This window comes from Citrus clementina, unplaced genomic scaffold, assembly GCF_000493195.1.
Source record: "Citrus clementina cultivar Clemenules unplaced genomic scaffold, Citrus_clementina_v1.0 scaffold_2, whole genome shotgun sequence".
Taxonomy (NCBI): Eukaryota; Viridiplantae; Streptophyta; class Magnoliopsida; order Sapindales; family Rutaceae; genus Citrus; species Citrus x clementina.
Window position 1 is genome coordinate 29,189,665 of NW_006262688.1, and position 23,423 is coordinate 29,213,087.

The 23,423-nt window shown below is 35.9% G+C and overlaps 3 protein-coding genes across 3 annotated transcripts; 1 reads left to right on the plus strand and 2 right to left on the minus strand.

The window, feature by feature from the left end:
• Positions 1-2,890: 2,890 nt before the first annotated feature.
• On the minus strand, positions 2,891-4,531 carry LOC18050658 (zinc finger protein CONSTANS-LIKE 16). Its single transcript, XM_006448414.2, has 2 exons — positions 3,307-4,531; positions 2,891-3,178 (listed from the first exon to the last, which is right to left on the minus strand). The coding sequence occupies exons 1-2, from the start codon at positions 4,414-4,416 to the stop codon at positions 2,903-2,905; spliced, it is 1,386 nt and encodes a 461-aa protein (XP_006448477.1). The 5' UTR covers positions 4,417-4,531; the 3' UTR covers positions 2,891-2,902.
• Positions 4,532-14,977: 10,446 nt separating this feature from the next.
• LOC18050659 (high mobility group B protein 7) lies at positions 14,978-16,793 on the plus strand. The gene is made up of 8 exons (XM_006448415.2): positions 14,978-15,291; positions 15,508-15,590; positions 15,679-15,733; positions 15,809-15,910; positions 16,000-16,057; positions 16,168-16,212; positions 16,307-16,441; positions 16,554-16,793. Exons 1-8 carry the CDS (start codon positions 15,173-15,175, stop codon positions 16,629-16,631), a joined length of 675 nt encoding a protein of 224 aa, XP_006448478.1. The 5' UTR covers positions 14,978-15,172; the 3' UTR covers positions 16,632-16,793.
• A 358-nt stretch (positions 16,794-17,151) lies between these two features.
• Positions 17,152-19,284, minus strand: LOC18050660 (DNA damage-repair/toleration protein DRT100). The gene has a single exon (XM_006448416.2). It carries the CDS (start codon positions 19,061-19,063, stop codon positions 17,261-17,263), a length of 1,803 nt encoding a protein of 600 aa, XP_006448479.1. The 5' UTR covers positions 19,064-19,284; the 3' UTR covers positions 17,152-17,260.
• Between the last annotated feature and the right edge of the window lie 4,139 nt (positions 19,285-23,423).

Here is a 23,423-nt window from a genome sequence, read left to right on the forward strand (position 1 = left end):
ATATTCTACCACTAGCGGTGACAATTTTTCCCGATGGGATGTGATCATGTGGGATCCCATCCCATTTGGGACAAGATTAGAACATATTTTTATCCCATAAAAAAACTTAGGGATGGGAGTGGGATATTTTTTTTATCCCACTTGCATATACGGGATAGGAGTGGAATTGACAAATTTCGTCTCATCCTGTCTCATTGTCGACTAAGAATGAGAATTTTTTTAATTGGGATGAGATCACGCAGGATCCCATCTCGTCCCATTGCCAACCCTATCTACCACTACCAACAAGGGTAGTCTTCTAATCTCGCACTAAACTTGGAAGGAAACTAATATATGTTAATATGTTAGACTGTTTGAAATTAACTTATCAACATGGTATAAAAAGGTTTTCTAATTATCAAGCAGGCTCACTTCGATAATTTTTTTTTTTTAATGAAATATGAAAAAAAAAATTTTTCATATTGTACTTGATTGAATTTATTGTACGTAAAAATCATTGTGTTCGTTTTCTCTTCCCTTACTCTTTTAATATTGTACTTGATTGAATTTATTGTTTTTGATTTGATTAAGGCGGTAGATTAAATTGTTGTGCGAATTGTATTGCATAAAATTTAAAATCCCAATTCACCCCCCCTCTTGGGTTGCATAACTTGCATTTCACTAGACAGATGCTTCAGTCAATTAAAATTTAAAATACCCATTGAAACTTCATACTTAAGGTGAAAATCGTAAAATCTAACTTTATATTTATACTAAAAATCTTAATTGGACTTGAAAGATGCATGATCAATTATAACATTTGTGATTACAATTAGTGATGTATCATTTGCAATTGATTTCATTCCTAATTCCGGAGCCCACCTATAAGTATTAATTAGATTCAATTTGCAACAACAGTAGAAATCTTAGAGGGAGTCAGGGAGACACTGAAAATAAATTTTTGTGTTCAAAGTGGACCATCCGACCAGTGGAAATGAAAGTTCAGCAGCAAATGTACTATCGTGTTGGTTTAGGTACTGATTTAAACAGTAGAATTTGATATGATCATATGCAATAATAGTGCAAAGAAATTGGAGAAAGTTAGGGGTCCCAATTAACGTTAACAGCTTGGACACTTCTATATAATTGTTTTGTATCATCTTTTCCATTGACCATCAGAGTCGTAACTTTGTTAATTTTCACCATACACGTGGAAAACTTATTGCAAGTGAACTAGTAATATTCATTCAAGAACATTCAAATTCTGGCCTTGAAAATGGCTTGCTATTGTGGCAATTGACTGATTGAGATTCACAGAAAAAATGAAAGATGGATGGAGTCATTGATAGAATTGAAATCAGAGTGTTATGAGCTGTGCAATATATAAAATTCCAACATAAATTATCGTATGGGGGACCCTTTTTTTGTGTTTGTAAAAAATAGACCACTCCCAACTGTAGAGAAAGGCCAAGGCTGAAAATTAATGCATGGGCCAGGGCCACTGATCTCGCTATTATAATTCCATTTTCTATTTTTTTTTTGTAATTTTTTTTTTTTAATTTGGTCTTTCTTCCTATTTTCTAAACTAACTTGTAAGAAATAAATTGCCCAAGAAGTCTATTTTTTGCACTCGCACAACTTTCAATTAGACTTGCCAGATCCAATTGACTTTTTTTTTTTTGGGATTTTATAGATGAATTATCCGGGGATAATATTTTTAGAACCTGATAATTGATCTCTGATTTTCATGACTTTTTCTTTCTAGACGGTTTATTAGTCAATGCCAGCTAATTGGTGTCACAACTTCCATAACATTTACTTGTCGTAGTAGAACATTATTAAGTTATTTAATAATACAATTTGCATTCATTATCAAGATAATCTTATACTATGATTTTTTTAGCAAATTTTGTTAAAAAATTAAAAAAATAAAAATTACTAAATTATAATCATACACTAACACTAAAAGACAACTGGAACAAAGTCTTTAAAAGATTAGGGAGAATTCTTATCCTACATTCACACCAGAGTTGTTCTCAATAACGCAATTGTAATTCAATTATCAAATATAATATTTTTTTTAATTATTGAGAACATCTCTTTGGTGGATGTAAATTACATTATTATTATTAACTTAACCACACCTTTCATAGTATATAAATTTACTGTCATTCTCGACAATAAAATTAACTGATTCCCAGCCAACATAACTGGCGTAATTGATTACTTATCTGCTTCATGATGTTATACGTAGATATTAATAAAGGGTAAGATATAAATTGTCTTTGTAGAATAAATATAGATAGTGATGTAAGTCAAGTCACATCAAACAAACAATTGGCATTAGGATCTTCACTTATTTTTTTCTCCTATTCTTTCATTATTTCTTAAATATATCTAGTGAAAAAAACTGATATAATTATAAACAAAGTGAAAAAGAAAATTATTTAATTTTTTATCACTCATTCAACTAAAACAGATTAAGAAAAGAAAAAAGAAAAAGGAGAGGATCCTTGTCCGTTCGGCATGGATGGGTCTGCTTATCTTTGTACAATAAATAGCGCTCGGAGAAAGCTGCACTAAAACTTATACTTTGTAAACCTTTTTCTTTTTGCCATTTTAGGTAGGAGCTATGAGCAATAACGAATCATGCCACTCATGCACCGACAAACGGCCATGCCACTGAGGCAGTGTCCTCAAGTCATTTCAAATTGATTTGTGTTTTCTCACGGATAGAACATATAAGCGCTAGAGTAGATGCAATTATTAGTAATTGAAATAAATAAACGTTGATCATCTCATCGGCTTAATCATATAACATTCTGTTTATTCATTTATCGTTGGATTTGTAAAGGATACAAAAAAGCTTGTAGCTAATTTAATTAACACATAACAGTTTACAAGTGAGTACGAATTAAAGCTGTTAATTAGTCTTGCCAAACAAAGGGAAAGCAGGAGGTCCTCCTGCAAAGGAAGCCCTCTTCACGAACCTCCCTTTCATTCTAGGCCTCTTCTCTGCATTCAATTTCCGAACCTCGTACCTTATCTTCTTTGAGAACAGCCTCGTTCGCCGCTTCTCTCTGTACCTCGACACTCGTGCCTCTCTCCCGCCGTCCACCGTCGCCGGATGAGCACCAATTCCCGAGAAATCGCCATACGGGTGCTGAAGATATTTATGCCCCTCTGTCCCACAAGTTCCCTGAAAAAAGTTCAAATAGTCCATTATTTCTTAGGGTTAATAAAAAGAGACAATGAAATATCATGTCACGTGTACAAAAATATAGAAATACGATAAGATTTGATTGAATGAGTGTACGGACAACCTACCATGCAGTCGGGCCAACACTCTTCAGGATCAAAATTGGGCCGATCGCCGTTCGTCCACGGAGACCCTTGGCTTGCCCAGGATTTAATCACAGATTCATAATCTAAGCTCAACAGAATCTTCCTCTTCTTCTTGTTGTTCTTCTTTGCCTCATCGTCATCTTCATGACATCCTTCACCACTAGTCTCCATCTCTTCTTTTACAATCTTCTCATCTTCATCTCCACATGTAGCAGGAGAATCATAATCAAAATTCAACTCAAAGGGTTCTCTTTCCAAATCAATCTGATCATGATTGTTGTAATTATTGTTATTATCAAACACTTTGCACTCTTCAATATCCCTGGCACCTTCCGCTTCCACTGCTCCCTCTTGCTGTTCAACTTTCACTGTGAAATCCTTCTCTCTAAAATCCACCAACCCCAGTTCCTCCATCGCGAAGGACTCATTCACAAGTCCCCTTCCAAGCATGCTCTCGACATCAGCTGCAAATTCTGCAAGGTCCATGTCTGATGGAAGAAACCCATGTAAGCTGTCAACATCTCCATTATAACAAGCTCGAACAGGTTTTGATTCACTTCCATTTACAGCATCATCAGCAGTACTCTCATCATCATGAGCATCAGTCTTTGCAGTAGCATTATTATTTTCTGCAGCTTCATTTGAATTGGCAGTCGACGTACATAGCTCAGCAACAAAGGGATCATACGTTGGAACCCTACAATTATAAAGAAGCTGATCTTCTTCATTCTCTTCATGTGATAGCTCATCAGCCCCAACTTCTGGCACCAGAGGAAGCGTCACGTTGCGTATTGGCTTCCCAGTTTTTCGCGGGGTCCGGGCCTTTCTGGTGAACCCTCGGTGCCATGATGGCACATGAGTATTGTCCGAGAGAGATTCAGAACCTGAAGACTTATTCGATGCCGTTTTCAAGCGAACCCTTTCATGTCTACGTGCTAGAGGGTTAGCCGAGTGAACCGAAGCATCGCACGCTTGGCAAAGGAAAGCATCATCAGCAGCACAGTACCATCGGGCTCGTTTCTTTATACAATTATCACAAGCCCTAGCGGTTTTGCCACCAACGGCGTTGGCCACATTCTTGTTAGAGCTCATTAAGTTACAAAAAATTGAAAATCAAAGGCAAATTAAAGCAATAACAACCTAACGGGTAAAGAGTAATGACTATAGAATTGTTGTTGTGGCCTTGAGAGGTTTCCAAGTTTTCTTACTGGAGAATTGGCTAATGGCTAGAGAGAGCTGAAAGTGTGGTTCAATAATGTAGTATTTGTGTGTGGTGGCCCATAAAAGCGCTTTTGCAGTATATTGCCTCTTGGGATGCACTTTTGGTTTTTTCAAAACAGAAAGGGATTGCGCTTTTGGGACCATGACATGGCCTTATCTGGATTGTAATTGGCTAAGGATGTTAAGATGATCCTAATCTCTGTGTTTTCATTGGTTGCCGCTCTAATCAGGGGGATTTCTTGTGGGACCTCTGGAACCCTAACGATTAGAATAGTGTCATTCTGATCCCATTCTTTCTTGTTATTTACTATGTAAATTGGCCATCAATATATAAAATCTGAATAAGACCATTTTGTTAGTTTTTTTCCCTCTGCGTGATATCTGTTCACAGATCAGACCTTAGATTGCGGTCCCCCGCCACATGGTCCATTTTCCATCTTTCTCTCGAGTTTTGGCTTCTCTGCAACATATCTTTTTGGAGTATGCTGAAGCTATGAATAGAATATGTTGTCATTTAAAAAATCTTTCATCCCTCTTTAATTATTTAGTATTAATTGATTAACTTCAAGCTCAATTATTTCGTGTCACATAGAACTTATTAGAAAACGAATAGAAGATCGGGACTTTGATTTTGATAGTAGGTTATATTAATCTCTCTAAATTCATATTCAGTTCTCTGAAGAGACAAGCAAATACCAGATGAGTTGAAAAGCCATTTCTAACCTATCAACCCAAAAGCTTAGGCTTATTGAATTGGATCTGATTAATAATTATATTAAGGACAATTTTGTTTAACAATGGGGATATATTGGTCATGCAATATTGGAGTAAATACTCACCTAGATTGGTAGAAAAAAGATGAGGAAAGTATTATCATGGTCCATGGAGTAGAGCAGAGGCAAAGAGAGGCTGAATTAATAAGAGCTTGACAAAAGATTGAAAGAAAGTCTTTGATTTTGATTTTACTAATTAAAGATAGGGATTAAAAGTGGATATCTAATTGTGGATAACGATGATGTGGATAGCTCCCAAAAGTAGACTTGGCAAAATCCGGGTCCGGTCCGGGTTTTGGTGTTGCCCGGGACCGGACCGGATGAGAGAAATGCAAGCCCGGACCCGGGTTAAAACCCGGTTTTTCCGGGTGCGGTCCGGGCTTGAGCCCTGCACCTTCCGGGTCCGGGTTTTGATCCGGGTTTTTAAAACCCGCATGTAATAATTTCAATTTTTTTTCAATTTTTTTCTTTAATTTTTTTTTTCATTTCTCTAACAATGCAAATTTTAAAAAAGAAAATAATCAAATAAACTCATTCAATCTCAAACTTTAAAAAAGAAAATAGTCAAATACAAATATATAACACATTAACAATGCAAATTTTGCACAAATGATAAATAAAAATTATTTCAATCTACTTTCTAATACCTAAATTCATCTAATTTCTAACTTAAACTCATTCAATCTATATATAAAATAAATAAATTAAATTCAACAACACAATAAATTTAAATAACATCTAACATATCATAAATTCATAATTATATATTTATATATAATATATTTATTTTTTAAATTTATTAAAAAACCGGGTCCGGTCCGGGTTCCGGGTTTTTTGTGTTGAACCCGGACCCGGGCCCGGAAATGTCCGGGTTTGAGAATTTCAAACCCGGATCCGGTTTTTATATACATGCGGTCCGGGTTTTGCCCGGACCGGATTGGCCGGGTCCGGTCCGGGCGGGCTTTTTTGACACCCCTACCCAAAAGCCAAAATCCTCACAGACCAAACTTTCTGCAAAGGATAAGGGCTGGGGCTGGGTGCAGCGAGAGATGCTGAAATATTCGTTGCATCGAAAGTGACTCTCCTGTGCTCATCTCCCTCTCTCATTAACTCAAAAATAATTAACCCAAAGGTTATCTTGAGAGTTTGATACAACAGACAAAGAATTGAAGCGTGAAAGTATAGAACCTGCTTCATTTTTGGCTTTGCTTATTATCGTTATGCCCGCTCTATCTTATTATCATTTATACTATTTTGGTCATTGAATAAACGAAATTTTAATGAATAACTAATTGATTCCTATTCTTTATGTGTTATTTTCCCTTTCCTAGCCTACAATAACACAACGGACTCTTCTAATTTGTAAAACCAAAATTCTAATGATTTTTACAGCTCTAACCTTCCCAATCATTGTTTTTACCCTTTTATGGGGCTTTTAAATGTATTTATTCATTTTGCAAATAGTTGAAGGCAATTTCTTAAATAACGGCAACTAAGGGCCTATACTGTATTGTTTCTAAATTAATATTTTCTAAAATCAAAAATAAGAATGTCAATTGTGTTTTGCAATTGTTATATTTTGAATTTAGGTAAGTTTTTGGTATTATTGTACATATCATGTATTTAAAAATTGAAAATGGTATTTTGTGTTCAGTAGACACAATTGGGGAGAATAAAAGCAGTAAATATGTGTTTGGTAATACTATTTTTAAAAATAATTTTTATGAAACATTTAAATTATACTTATAGTTAAACAATAATTGCTTAACTAATACAAGCACAAACATACCATAAATAATTTAGTGTTAGAGTTAACTTTAAAAAAAAAATTAAATTGTCATTGTTTTTACACTATGATTAAGATAAATAAAATAACATATATGATTCAAATAAAATAATTATAAAAAATTACATGAGAGGCATCATATATTACGTATGTAATCATGTCACATACATGTTTAAATGTCATCTCTTGTAGCATTCATCTTTACAACACTTGGTGGAAATAAATTAATATAAGTAAGTGGCCTAATAGTATCTCTTTCTTTTTTGGTAATTATATCTTGCACATCAAAGTCTTCAAACAACCTATCACTTGCATTTTCTCGCCGAATATAATTATGTAACATTTACAAGGGCTATTTGATCGTTCTTTCTTATAACTCTTTTTAATGAGTTGGTTAAATCTATATTCTTATGGTGCATTTACTAAACGGAAACCAGTATGGGTTGAAATTAGAATGGATGAGAATGTGAATGAGATAAAATGAGAATGAGAAATTGAAATCAGAATAAGTTGTTTACTTTAACTATTGGAATTGAAATCGAAATTGGCTGAATTACCATTGATGTGTTTATTTTGCATTGGAATCGGAATCCGAATGAGTTAGATTATTTCAAATTACTAAAAGGTCCTTAATTAACTTTTGTCATAATTATTATTTTGTATTTTAGTTATTTTGATTATTTATTAAAAAATTATTATTATTAATTTGGCAAATAATATTAATAATTATTATTATTATTATTATTATAATAATAATAATAATTATTATTATTATTAACATCAATATATTAATTGATTATAACATTTTTTATCATTAATAATAATAATTATTATTATTATTATCATTAGTAGTATTATTATGTATTTTAAATTATTATTATTAGTGGTACTACTACTATATCATTATCGTCGTCGTCGTCATCATCATTACGACTTAGGGATTTGGTTTTTTTTTTTTCTTTGGGTATTTCTATTGTTCATTCAAAGGAAGACATTTTGGGGATATTAAAATATTAATGGAGGTAAAATAGAAACTCTTAGGAATGGGAGATTGATTCTCATTTCCCTTTAGAGAATCAATTTCTCATTCCTCGTTCTCAAATTCAGGTGAGCTTCACGATTCTGATCCTAATTTATGCCTCTAGTTTGTAAAATGAATGTTGTTCATGAGTTTGATTTCCTAATCAGAGAAGTAATGACACCCATAATCCATTAGTTAATTCATCTAAAACTTCTCCACTCTACTTATTTTTTACCAAAGAATGATACAACCTTCCAAATTCAGTTGGACCAACTTGAATGTTTACAAGAAAGGCAGCCCAAGAAAGAAACCACGTCACATGTTGAGGAGGAAGCAGCTTGTAATGAACCACAGAAAGGCACACGATTGAGAAGGCCCCCGGGGTGGTTTAGAAACTATATCGTGTAGTGGAATTGATTTATTGTTACTCCGATTATTTAAGGATCTATATTTGCTGGTTTATTTTTGCTGTTACAAGTTGTTTGCTGAGCTGAATTGAAACTTCTATAGACAAAGGGGTATATGTAGGGCGTAACCAATTTTGTAAGGATATATGGAATGAATTGTTTCTTTATCTTTCTCGACTCTTCTTCTATTTCTCAACTTCTCTTTTCAATTTTGTTCTTTGTCTCTAATATTTTTGGAGCCGGCACTCGTTCGAAGAGTGTAAACTTAACCGATACATCCTTTAGTTGCAGGGAGGTGTATCAGAAGAATCCCATTGCTCTGCTCATTAAAACAGAAGTAAGATTTTAATTCTGAAGCCAGAAATTTGTTTCCCTACCAAGCATTTTTGTTTCGATTTTGAATCAGAACCCAAAAATTTGTTTTGGCTTATTTCCTTCACCTATTTGATCAACCATGATTACCTCTCTTCCATCAGATAAAGCATTGGAGAGCTTGACCAACACTTCTATTCCATATTTCTGTCAAGACTCACAAAGATTCGCGTCGCGTGTTTTGCATTTGTTTCTGTTGAATCCAAATCAATCACTAAGACCAATTTGTAACCCCCAAGACCCACTCTAAGAAACTTGATCTTGTTCTGGAATTAATCACTAAACTAAGTTTTGTCAAGAACCAAGAATACCTACTGAAAACAATCACACAATATAAGAAAATCAGATCACACACTTTACACCAGAATTATAGTGGTTCGGCCAGTTTATTGCCTACATCCACTGTGGAAAACGAAACAACCCTTTTACTGATTTCAGAGAACAAGTTACACATTTCAAGAATGAATACAACTCAATAGAATAGTATTAGTAACAGAGCCTAGGATCTTTTATAGTCCTCTCAGAACTAAGTGAAAGAGCCCCCAGAGATCAGCTCACGTTTCTGGGTTCCCAGCCAAGATGATGAATCCGCTGTCTCCCGCGTGGTCTAACCGAATTAACCAATTCTTGAATCTGCTCTGGGACACTTGTCAAAAGCTCATGCAATCTGCTAGCTAAAACGAAGATGTGGCTGCCGTTTGAATTAGTGAATCATGTGATGAATCACGTGCATTACTAATACATCCAGCTGACTTAACGTTTATTCCATTCAGCTTCTCTGAACTCTAATGTACGACAAGTCGTTATGTTTCATGACAAACAATTGACATGTCATACAAATCCCCAAGTTCAGATTTGAGCTTCACAACTCCAACATTCTCCACCTTGAACTCAAACCAGTTATTCCTCAGCTTCTGCCTCCCACTTCATCCCTGTAGTTTTATAGCCTACAGATTCCAGCTGAGTTCATGCAGAACTCCAGCTTGGTTGCTAGTACAGCCTTTGTCAACATATCAGCAAGGTTATCATCTGTGTGAACCTTTAACAACTTCACCACACTTTTAGAAACCTCCAGCCTGAAAAAGTGCAGTTTAATGTCAATGTGCTTTGTCTTTTCGTGATGCACCTGGTTCTTGCTTAGGCAAATTGCACTTTGACTGTCACAGTGAACAGCCACATGTCTTTGTTCAAATCCCAATTCTGTAACCATTCCCCTGAGCCATATTGCCTCCTTAAAGGCTTCTGCAGCTGCAGTGTACTCAGCTTCTTTTCTGTTGTTGACAGAGCAACAACACTTTACAGTGAAGCTTTCCAGTTTATGGTGCAGCCACTGAGTGTGAACAAATAGCCTGTCAGAGACCTCCTTTTATCTAGATCCCCTGCATAGTCAGCATCCACATACCCTTCAACATCAACTTCTGTACCTCTTTTTACACCATAGATGAGGCCATAGTCAGCAGTCCCACTGAAATATCTTAAGATCCATTTTACAGCTCTCTAGTGCTCCTTTCCAGGATTAGCCATATATCTGGAAACTACACTTACTGCATGGGAGATATCTGGCCTTGTTAAGATCATGGCATACATCAAACATCCCACAGCACTTGAATATGGAGTTGTGCTCATCTCAGCTTTTTCATTTTCAGTCCTTGGACACTGGTTGCAAGACAACCTGAAATGAGCTGACATTGGAGTTTGAATTGGTTTTGAGTCCACCATTTCAAATCTCTCAAGTACTTTCTTTATATAGTAGTGCTGTGATAGCTTTAGTATTCCCTTCTTACTATCTCTTAGCAATTCTACCCCAAGGATCTTCTTGGCTGCCCCAAGATCCTTCATCTCAAATGCATTCTTTAACTGCTTCTTCAGTTCATTTATCTGATCCATGTGGTTACATGTTATAAGCATGTCATCAACATATAGCAACAGATAGATCTTACCTCCATCTCTCAAATCTTTGTGGTATACACAGCAATCATAAGAGCATCTTTGAAAACTGTTCTCAGCCATGAATTTATCAAATCTCAAATACCATTGTCTCGGGGATTGCTTTAATCCATATAGAGACTTTCTCAAATGACACACATAGTCAGCTTTAGCTAGATTCTCATAACCCCTTGGTTGTGCCATTATAATATTTTCTTCCAATTCACCATGAAAGAATGCAGTCTTGACATCCATCTGTTTCAGGTGCATGTCATTTGCTGCAACCAGTGCTAACAAGGTCCTCAAGGAAGAGTGTCTCACCACTGGGGAAAAAACCTCATTAAAGTCAACCCCCTCCTTTTGTGTGAAGCCTTTGGCAACCAACCTGGCTTTGTATCTAAGTGGTTCAACTCCTGGTATGCCTTATTTGATCTTATAGATCCATTTGCAGCCAACTACTTTCTTCTTTTCTGGTTTTGGAATCAAATCCTATGTATGGTTCTTGATCAGTGATCTCATTTCTTCATCCATAGCTGCAACCCACTTCTTTGAGTCCTTACTACTGACAGCTTCAGTGTAAGTCTTTGGTTCATTTTCTTTTATTCCCTGTGCTGCTGATAGTGCAAATGCAATCAAGTCTGCATATGCATACCTCTTAGGTGGCTTTGATTCTCTTTTCTTTATATCTCTCACCAGCTGATAATTTCTGAGGTTATCATCACCTTCTGATTCACCTTCTTGTTCAGGCAAATTTATTCCAGGTGCATTCTCAGGCCTTGCCTTTTTGTCAGCTTCTGTGCTAGAGCTTGGAAGCTCCACTTCAAGAAAACTCTTCTTATCACAATCTGACTCTCTCTTAATGGTTTGATTTTCAGTAGCTGAGTTTTGAAATATTTCATGTTCATTAAACACCACATCCCTGCTGATTATTGCCCTTGGTGGCTTCATGTCTGTACACCATAGCTTGTAACCCTTCACACCAGTAGGATATCCTAAGAACACACACTTAAAGGCCCTGGGCTCTAACTTCCCTTGTTTGACATGAGCATAGGCTGGGCAGCCAAATATTCTTAATTTAGAATAGTCAGCTGGTTTGCCAGACCAGAGCTCATATGGGGTTCTGAAATTGATTCCAGAAGAGGGATTCCTGTTTACTATGAAGCAAGCAGTATCTAGAGCTTCAGCCCATAGACTCATGGGTAGTTTAGAGTGGATCAACATACACCTAACTTTATCTATTAGGGTCCTGTTCATTCTTTCAGCTAATCCATTTTGCTGTGGTGTGTGTCTTACTGTTTTGTGTCTAACTATACCATGTTTTGTACAGAAATCATCAAAGTCCTTATTGCAGAACTCTAACCCATTATCTGTTCTCAGTCTTCTCACATTTCTATTAGTCTGTGTTTCAACTAATATTTTCCAGTTCTTAAACTGATCAAACACTTGGTCTTTGCTCTTCAAACTAAACACCCAAACCATTCTTGAGAAATCATCAATAAGAGATAAGAAATACCTAGCTCCACCTAGAGAAGCTGTCTGTGCAGGCCCCCACAGATCAGCATGAATGTAGTCTAGAGTCCCCTTTGAATTATGGATACCAGTACTGAATTTCACTCTTGAAGATTTTCCTAGGACACAATCTTCACATAATTTTAAAGGCTTTATCTTATCTACTCCTAAGACTCCCTGTTTTGATAGTTCAACTAAGCCTCTTTCACTCATGTGGCCTAACCTCATATGCCACAACATGGTTTTATTTATTTTCTGGTTTGACATAGCAGCATCCCCTGTGACAGCTGATCCCTGTAACACATACAGACCATTGCTCATGTTCCCTTTCATCACAACCATTGACCCTTTCAAGACCTTTAAAGTGCCTGACTCAAGTTTAACTAGGCATCCTATTTTATCCAACATTCTTAGGGAGATAAGATTTCTTTTGAGATCAGGCACATGTCTGACATCCCTTAGTTCCCTAATCATGCCATCAAACATTTTCAACCTAATTGAACCTCTGCCAACCACTCTACAGCTCGAATCATTACCCATTACTATTATCCCACCATCACAAGTCTCATAGTTTGTGAATAAAATTTTATTAGGGCACATGTGAAAGGAACAACCAGAATCTAAAACCTAATTACCTTTTGTTTGAGCATCAGTTGCTATTAGAACTCCAGCTGAGTCATAGCCATCAGATTCTTCAAATTCTGATGCAACAGCAGCATCTCCACTCTTCACCTTTGCATTATTCTTCTTGTTTTTAAATTCAGGGCAATCTTTCTTGAAATGGCCCTCCTTATGACAGTGAAAGCATTTCAAGTTCTTTGGCCTGGATTTTGATCTCTTCTTCTTGTTCTTGCTTGTCTCTCTATTTTCAGTTCTTCCTCTTACTGTCAGTCCTTCTCCATCCCTGGTTTCTTTCTTGATTGCAGCCTTGGAACTCAAAGCTTCCTTTACATCCCCCATAGCGAGAGTCTGTCTCCCATACATCAATGTATCCACTAGATTCTCATAGGAACTTGGTAGAGAGCAGAGCAGAATCATGGCTTTGTCTTCATCATCAATTTTCACATTGATGTCTTCAAGATCCAGGATGATCTTGTTGAAGGTATCAATGTGATCAGTGATTGATGATCGTTCTCCCATCTGCAAGGTATAAAGCTTCTTCTTGGTGGCTAGTCTTTTAGCCATTGACTTCTTTGTGTATAAGTCTTCAAGCTTCTTCCATAGTCCTGCTGCTGTTTTTTCCCCACCCACCTCTCTGAGTACACCATCCCCAAGACTTAGGATTATTGCACTGTGTGCCCTATCAAGTACCTCAGATAATTCTTCTTCAGTTCCTTTCATTGGCTTCTTGGATGATGACTCATCATCAAGTGCAACATCCAACCTCTGATGCACCAGTAAGGCTCTCATCTTGAGCCTCCATAGGTGGAAATCATTTTCGCCTGTGAACTTCTCCACTTCAAGTTTAGTTGACGCCATTACAGAGACCAAGAAACCAGAGATAGGCTCTGATACCAATTTGTTGAATCCAAATCAATCACTAAGACCAATTTGTAACCCCCAAGACCCACTCTAAGAAACTTGATCTTGTTCTGGAATTAATCACTAAACTAAGTTTTGTCAAGAACCAAGAATACCTACTGAAAACAATCACACAATCTAAGAAAATCAGATCACACACTTTACACCAGAATTATAGTGGTTCGGTCAGTTTCTTGCCTACATCCACTGTGAAAAACGAAGCAACCCTTTTACTGATTTCAGAGAACAAGTTACACATTTCAAGAATGAATACAACTCAATAGAATAGTATTAGTAACAGAGCCTAGGATCTTTTATAGTCCTCTCAGAACTAAGTGAAAGAGCCCCCAGAGATCAGCTCACGTTTCTGGGTTCCCAGCCAAGATGATGAATCAGCTGTCTCCCGCGTGGTCTAACCGAATTAACCAATTCTTGAATCTGCTCTGGGACACTTGTCAAAAGCTCATGCAATCTGCTAGCTAAAACGCAGATGTGGCTGCCGTTTGAATTAGTGAATCATGTGATGAATCACGTGCATTACTAATACATCCAGCCGACTTAACGTTTATTCCATTCAGCTTCTCTGAACTCTAATGTACGACAAGTCGTTATGTTTCATGACAAACAATTGACATGTCATACAAATCCCCAAGTTCAGATTTGAGCTTCACAACTCCAACAGTTTCTTTCAAGGAATATTTTATAATTTGTTTTACGCAATATGTGCCATTTGCATTTTGCATTTTCTGAATCTGTTTTCATAATGTAGTTGCCGAGCACGTACGAATCAGACCCCAAGTTTTTGCATATCATGTTACTTGTTACACCCGCACGAATATGCCAAGACTGTTTTGACTTTTGAATGTCCGCTGGGTGTATCTAGTAGGAGATGTCGAAGTTGGATATTCACGAGAAATCCAACTTGGCCCATTTCAAACCCCAACCCAGCAACCTAAATCAAGAGAGACGGGAAAGGTCTTAAGGAGATGGGGGCGATGAATCCAAACCGTCGAAAAACAGAAGAGTCGTGAAACCAACGGTGAGTAAGAGCGCCAAGTCACGGATCCACATCCTCAGAGATAAAAACTGAACGAATCGGGCGGGGGTTTACATAAAAGAGTGCGCCAAAACGCATAAAACCCAAAATTTCAATTTCCCTCTTCTTCAAATTCAGCATCAACAATCAACAAAAGCCAAGCGCGTATGTGATTATTTATTATCGAATTCCCCCTCAAAAACCCCCAAATCTCATTCGTTTGCAGTTTCTTTGTTCACTAAAAACATTCCGAAATTCCCTCAAGAGAGTTAAGAAATGCCGTCGTCGTCAAAATCGAATGCTCCCAAGCCGAGGAAGAGGGTCGACGCCCAATCCGCCTCCACTTCATCCGCCACTCTTATGCGGGGCAGAGACGGCAGCGCTTTCGCTAGATGGTAACGTTATCTTTTCTTTTCATTTTTTTTTAATTGCATAGCCTTGTGTGTGAGCTGTGAAGTGAAGATCTACATCTTTATTTACTGTGATTGGAATTGATGATTATTAGATAAAGTATGCCCCATGGTTAGTTTCTTATTCAGTTTTTTGAAATGGAGACTGTCTTATTATTTTTAAGTCTTAACTGATAAATTTGTGGGGATGGAAAAATTCAGTGAAGAGTGCAACAAGAATGTTCCAGTGGCGCTTATTAGTATGCACAGTTGCAGCCTTGATGCTAAAATCAAGATGAATTTGGGTCAGTTCACTTTTCTTTCAACTTGCCCCAATTATATCTTCCCACTATTAAGCTCTCCTAACTTGTCAATTACGTGATTTGATTGCAGAGGCTCAAGTTGTTGAAAAGCCTGCTGAAATTAATAAGAAGAAGCCTGCTGAAAGGTAAATGCCCCACTTTTTTTGCTTTGTATGTGTTCTTGAAAGTTCCTGATTTGGTACGATAAATTCTTTGTATAGGAAGAAGCCCACATCAACAGAACCAAGGGCAAAGAGATTGAGAAAGAAAGACAGTGATTCTAACAAGCCCAAGCGCCCTCCCACTGCCTTCTTTCTCTTCATGTAATATCTCTCTTCCTCTATATTTTTCCTCTTAGAGTTGCGATTTTTATGATTCTATTAAGTACTAAGAAAGGCTTGATAATATGCAGGGATGACTTCAGAAAGGAATACAAGGAAGCACATCCTGATTCTAAGGGTGTTACAGGGGTATATTTTTACTAGCATTAAGTTGATTTGTTTGTAAATGCTGAATGTTTTAAGTTTATTTTGGGGTTAATTTCTTAGTGATGCATTTGTGTTTGATATAATTAACATAGGTTGCAAAAGAAGCTGGTGAGAAGTGGAAGAATATGACAGATGAAGTGAGTTCAAGTTTTTCTTGTGAAAAGACACAGAATTGGAGAACTAGTTAACTATGTGAATGGTCTTTAATTTTATTCTTGTTATTTATTTCAGGAAAAGAAGCCTTATTTGGATAAGGCTGCTGAGCTCAAGGCTGATTATTCCAAAGCCATGGAGGGTAATGGTGATGATAATGAACTTGAAGACAAAGCTGAAAATGAAGTTGAAGACAAAGCTGAAAATGAAGATGTAAATGCCCAAAATTTGTTTGAAGTATTAATCTTTGCTTAATGTTTGTCTTGTATGTTGTAAAATGGTTTTAGTGCTCATAAAGTGTGTTAATTTGTTTGTGTTTGTCTAGGGTGATGAAGGTGGATCAGAAAAAGATGTTGCTGAGAAGGAAGTGCAACAGGATGAAGAAAATTTAGATGATTATTAGATAAATAGTATGTGATGCTGTGAGGAATAGGTAGGGTTTTTTATTTTTTCCCCTCCCTCTGTCCCATTTTTCTTGTAACAACTGTGATCCTGAGTACTCTGGTATTGTAAATTTTGAATACCTTCTAGTCAATGAAATTAACTAGCTGTGTTAAATTTGCTCTGCCTAGCTTTCAAAGTCTTAAACTTCAAGTGTCATTCTCCAATTCTATAATTGTAATCATGCATGATTGCGTTAATCTTTAAGCATCATCTCTGTAATTTCCTAATATGCAATCATATTTTTTGCATTTGAATGTATTTCTTTGAATAGATGTCAATGCTTATCACTTCTCCAGTAGTTATCATAATTGAACTGATGATGGGCAAACTTAATGTGTGTCCCTATTACTGAGACAAGTTTACTTGGCCAAATTATTTCTTATTTGTGCTTAGGCTTTATGCGTGCTCTTTGTTAATAAGTGATTTTGACACAATGATCTCTTCAATAATAATCATTATTGATAAAATTAAACTGAAAATTATAAGTAGATAAAAAATGAACTATGACTGTTGCAGTAAACAGAACCTATTCCCTCGTGTTGGGATGCTCACATGGTATGAGCATGTCTTTGGCTACTGAGTCAGCATTCACTGGCCCAAATTTGCTTGATTCTTTCCTCTACAAGGTGGCAATGGCTTGCCACATAAGCACAGATTGTGAGCATAAGCTGATCCAGGAAAGATGTTGTAAGGTCTCCCTTGTGGGATCTCTCCACATAGTCTGTTTGCCCTGAAGTTTGCATGTCTCAGTCCTCGAATCCCCAACAAGCTGGTTGGAATTTTTCCTGTGAGTGAATTGACTGATACATCAAGCCATTGAAGCTTTGACAATAGCCCTAAGCTTGTAGGGATGGTGCCTGCTATCTGGTTCCTTTGAATATCAAGCATTTCAAGTTCAATAAGATTTGATATTGAACTTGGAATGTGGCCTGTAATCTTGTTGCTTCCTATGTTCAGCACTTTCAAGCTCAACCCTTCTGTGAATTCTGGAATCTCACCCGAAAAGTGATTGCCTGACACATCTAATGCCTCCAAAAAGCTGCTTGTCCTGTTGTTTATGATGCTAGAGAGAGACCCTGTAATCTGATTAGAGTGCAGATCCATAGAAGCAAGCCCGTCCGGGAATCTAATCTCTGAAACATCAAACTTCAACTGGTTGTTCGAAAGTTTGATGTTCTGTAAGCTAGACATGTTTGTGAAGAAACTTGAAATCCCATCTGTCAAAAGGTTATTGGAGAGGTCAATGGAGCTCAAGGAATCTGGTCTTGTAAACTTCGGAAGGGTACCTCGTAGTTTACATCCAGCTAGATTGACATTCGAAAGTGGTCTGTCTTTGATCCAATTAGGAACTGTCCCCAGACTCAGGTTGTTGTAAGACAGGTCTATTGACAACAAAGAAGGAATGCCTCTGCCAAGAATAATGGGTAAAGGATCTGAGAATCCATTTCTAGACAAATTAAGGTTCCAAAGGGTTGGTAACCTCGAAATAGACGCTGGAATATGACCTATAAACTTATTACCACTCAGTTTAAGACTGTTAAGGGATCTGAGGCCGCCAATCTGCTCAGGAATTGTTCCGGTGAGCTGGTTATGGCTCAGTGACAAGTCCTGCAGATTGGCCAAACCACAAATGGAAATGGGAAATTTTCCAGAGAATTGGTTATTTGAAAGATCAATATAGGTAAGATTTTGAGACCTAACTAAGGCATCTGGAATGAACCCAGATAACAAATTGAAGCTAAAATCAAGAGACTGCAAACTCAGAAAACTTATGAAAGTTGGAGGGATTGGACCTGACAGAGAATTTTTTCCTAAATTTATAACAAGGAGGTTTCTCAAATTCCCCAGGCTCGGAGGAATCGGCCCCTTTAAACGATTCCCACCAAGTGAGAGTGTTTGGAGCAAAGACAAATGGCCTAAAGCTGGAGGAATGCTGCCTTCAAGAGAATTGTCTTCCAGGATCAACTGGGTGAGCCGTGTTAGATTTGAGAGACTCTCTGGAATTGGCCCTGTAATGTGCTTCATCCCACTTATCACCATCACCTCCAAGAAATGCAAATTTCCCAGAGCAGCTGGCAAAGTGCCAATCATGTACATTCCGAGCTCTCTATCAGGCCTCTGCAAAGCTAACCCAGTAACTCTCCCGGTTGCTGGATTACACACAACACCTTCCCAATCTCCTCCACAGCAGTCTTTCCCCATCCATGAAGCCAGAATTTCAGTAGTATCCTTCAATATTTTGGCTTTAAACTCCTGAAGCACAAGCCTATCAGCTTCAAAGCAAATTGGAGCCTGTGACAATGGCCTTTCTTGAGCTACCGATGTCACTGAAAACATACCAAGAACTGAACACATCAACAAAACCTTTAAAACCCATCCCAGAATCTGCATTTTGAGAAGTGGGTATTGATCAGATCACAAGGATAGCTAAAAAAATATATAGAAATCTGACAATATCTTTGAAAGAAGTAAAGGGAGAAAAAAACATATTCTATTAGTAAGCAAAAGGTAAAACGAGTTGTAAAGCAGACATTGTGTTTGTTTGTTTATTCTGTTCCTTCACGTAGACAAGAAGGTAGAATGATGAAAAAGAGTGAAAAAAAAAAAAAGTTTCGAACTTGCGGATCTGCAAATTTTTGAACAATGTCCACACATATTTATAGTAGCCAAAGTAAAAAATAAAATAAAATAACTTTTACATGGGCTGTTAAATCAGATTAAAGACATTCACATGCAAATTTGTGACCGTTCGATGGATCACGAGGGACCTAATTGCTTTTGAACGTTGGAGCGCAGTAGATTTCAAATTCTTGTCTATTTCACCTTTTTCATTTGGGGGAAACAACCAATTAAATCTCATCTCTTTTGGCTCTTTCAAGTTTTGTACCATCTTCACAGCCGTGAAATTAACCATCACATACTATTCCTTCATGTTCTTGCTTGGATTTTTGCTTGTGGGTACGTTGCTGTATATGCCATTAGTGTCATGTATGATGGTGAAGCTCAGGTGATCAAACACTCCATGTGGGTTCATAATTTTGCAAATTGATGGCTTTCGCATTTGTCAAGATAGATGACTTCACTTTGGAACTGTACAATCCTTCAGCAAATTATAACTTGTTCATTATTTTCTCCAATCAACTAATTAACAAACAACTTATTGCTACAGCACAGGTCCAATACTTGCACCCACAAAAATTTTTATCATAAAAAAACAGATTGATCAGTCAGTCCTGTTAGCCGTGTAAAATTTTTTACAAATTGTGACCGTTATATCTGTTTTTGAATTGTAGAATAAAATGTTGACAAAAGGTAATGATGATTAATAATATTAAAGGCAGATGGGGACAGATTCAAGAAAAAGGAATGGTTAAGATTGATTTCCAGTACTCTCAGCTCCATGCTAAAACTACCGCAGGCAACACCGTGTAATTTCCCCACGAAAGATAGAAGATTTATACATGAAACGTCATGTTGACTTTTCCTAACTGGGAAACTTGTCTGCTTTGTTTTGTTATTGTTTAATTAAGTGTCTTTATTACCTTCAACAGAAAGATTAGTATATAAAAAAAAAAAAACTGTTTTCTCTGCTTTTAGATTTTTTTAAAAGCAGCAAAAACACTGCTGAAAATGCTATATAAGGACTTGTTTTAATGAAAAATAATAAATCTGAACTTGCACTGTTTCAAGACAAATCTTTTACAGCGTGTATTATTAGTCAGATTTGTTGAAAATTTAGTAGACGTTTGTCAAACACTCATTCTTGGAATTTGACTCATTTGTTTCTTTACTCCTCCTTTTTTTTTTTTTTTTTCTTTTTTCTTTTCTAATTTTTTCTCTGAAGAGTTGTTTATTATTTCTTAAATCTAAAGATATTTATAATTAGAACTTATGTTTTAGTGAAATAATGATAAAAGGAGAATGTGTAACAGCAAAAATTTCGAACCTACACCGACACATGCACCTTACATTTACAAATGATTATTATACATGTTCAATAATAATTCTACATTCAATCTTTTATATAGATTTTTTTGGATAAATTAATGTGATATTTATAAATAAAACTTCAAAAGTGAGGACATCTTCACTTTGTTAAAGCGAGAATATTATTAAAATATTAAAAAAAACACATTTCAATGTATTGAAAATAGTTTTTTTTTTAATTTATTAATATCATTATTATTTTAACAAAATAAAAACACTCTTATTATAATATGTATATATATTATGAAAATTAAATTTAAATAATTAATTAAATAAAATTATTTAAAAATCACTTGATCGCAATAACAAGTGAATTACAAGAAACAAAAGCAATTGTTTTCCCACTTTCACAGGTGATGACTAATGACAAGTTAAGATTGTCTTATTGGGTGTCTAATCACATTCTAAAACGTTCCATTAACAGCCAATGAATCTGCGTTCCATTACGAGCCAATGAATCTAGGTACCGTGGGTCCTGAAATTTTATCATATGGAGAAAATCTCAACGGTTATGATTTTTTTTTTATGTTCGTGTCGTGGGTTCACTAGCTGGAAAGAAATTGAATATCATCTCAAATAACATCATTTCCACTCTCATTGAAGATGCGTGCAGGGACAATTATCTCAAAGTTCACCGAGTAATCATGTATATTGAGATCGAGTATGTGTTCTTAATTGATTTTTTTGCCAACATAGATTAAGGAAGAGACAAAAAAATAAATATTAAAATCCATTTGACTTTGAATCAAGTAATTATAAACTCTCTTCCGAAACCAAACCAAAAATTAAAACGCATTGACTTGTAAAACAAATCATTTAATAGATATTTTAATGTTATTTAAAACATAGAACCACCGATCTTGAGAGAAAATGAAGCGATCTTCGGGCATTAATTGATGAAAGTTACACTCTTAAACAAGAAATACATACGCGTTGGATGCGTCGTTTTCATATGCTGTATGGCATATGATTCAATAAACGCACATAATGTATTTGTGATTTATTCAAACCCATTAAATACCGAAAATAAGTTGCCAATAATCTGATCCATATTTGTATCAACAATTACATTTCTAATCAAAAATAATTTTCTTTTACAGTTTTTTTTTTTATATCTTAATTTCCATTTTCCTTATACCCAAAATCTTTGCGCTAGCTATGATTGAGGAAAAGAAAGTAACTTGACACTCACACACAGCTCAAATGGGCAAGTTGGCATCAAAGAGTCTGAGTGGGATATGAACTGTATTTGATCGTTAATGTTATTTATCCTTGGGCAAAAATAAAATGCGACTATGATGGCTTGTTTTGTTTGTGTTAGGTTTTTTCACAAATCAAGATAAATGAGTTAGGTTGCGTTGATTGCGGTTGGAAAGAGCTTTCGCTTTTGCCCCCACATCAAATCGACAATCTTGACTGGAATTCATCATCATTTTTCATCGACCTTATATTTGGATATTGTAGTCGTTATGTTTAAGTTTTAGGACATTGGATGATTTTAATGGACCCATTTGCTTAAAGTTTTAAATATGATTTTTCAAATTAGTGGCCATTATTGAGGCCAGTACGCATAAGAGCTTGATAGTTATATATATATATATATATATCAAAAGATAGGTAACTTCCTGTTAATTTAACTTTTTTTTTTTGGGTATTCAGTCTCTAATACAAATTGAAGGTAGATTACTCAGCTGTTTAGTTGTTATATCATTTTTTTTGTTTGGGGGGGGGGGGGGTATCATATGCATGATAAAATCAATAAAATAAAAAAAAGGGATCTAATTACATCAAGCCAGTGAATATTTGTCACACGGAATCGAGCCTTACATTTAGAAACAAGCAAAAAGTTATAGTCACAAGTTGAACAGTTGCAGTATGTACAAGCGCCACAATGAATGAACAAAGTCACGAAGAGGACATAAAGATTCAGGGTGAACACCACAATAATGCATTCCATTTATACGGCAGGATATGTCATTAAGTGGATAATGATTTTTCATAATTTTAAAAGTGTTCTTGTTATACTATTTCATAATTCACTTGATGAATGCCGCTTAAATTGGGTGATAAATTTTCGAGGATAACTTTTAAGATATGTAGAATCTTTGGTTTTGTATAAAGTTGATTTGCCACATTTATTTTAATTGTAATGTATTTCTAGTTTTATTTAAAAGGAATACTACTTCTTACATGCGCAAGCAAAAAATTATAGGCACAAGTTGAATAGTTATTTGCAATATCAGTTAGGCCCCCCGACAATGAATGGCCAGACAAGACATAAAGGTCGGATTGATTGATTGATCGGCAATGGTCCTTACTTCATCTACTTCGAAATTTGCAGTCCCCGTAGTTATTTTAGCTTTCATTCCTACTGCTGCTATAGGGGCTACGAATGTCCTGTGTGACGAATTGAAGTACAATTATATGGTGAATTATTTTCTATTTCTCAGTAATTAAAATGTATTAATTTAAGGGCACTGCAAGTTTACGAATCCACCAAAATAGCAAGAATCTTAAGGGAGTATTTTTCTTCCCCACTTCTCTGAACCATGAAAAATATGTGGTCAAAATTTTCAAGCAAAGGTTGGACCAACCTGCATATATAATCCAACAAAGCATTAATTTGAACTGCAGAAAAAAGTAAAACTATATTGACCAATGGGAAAGGGAAACTAAGTAAACGCAATACATGAGACTGAGACTGGGAGAGAATATGTAGTATGAGACATAACATCACATGATCATGACTATGAGCTATCTCTCA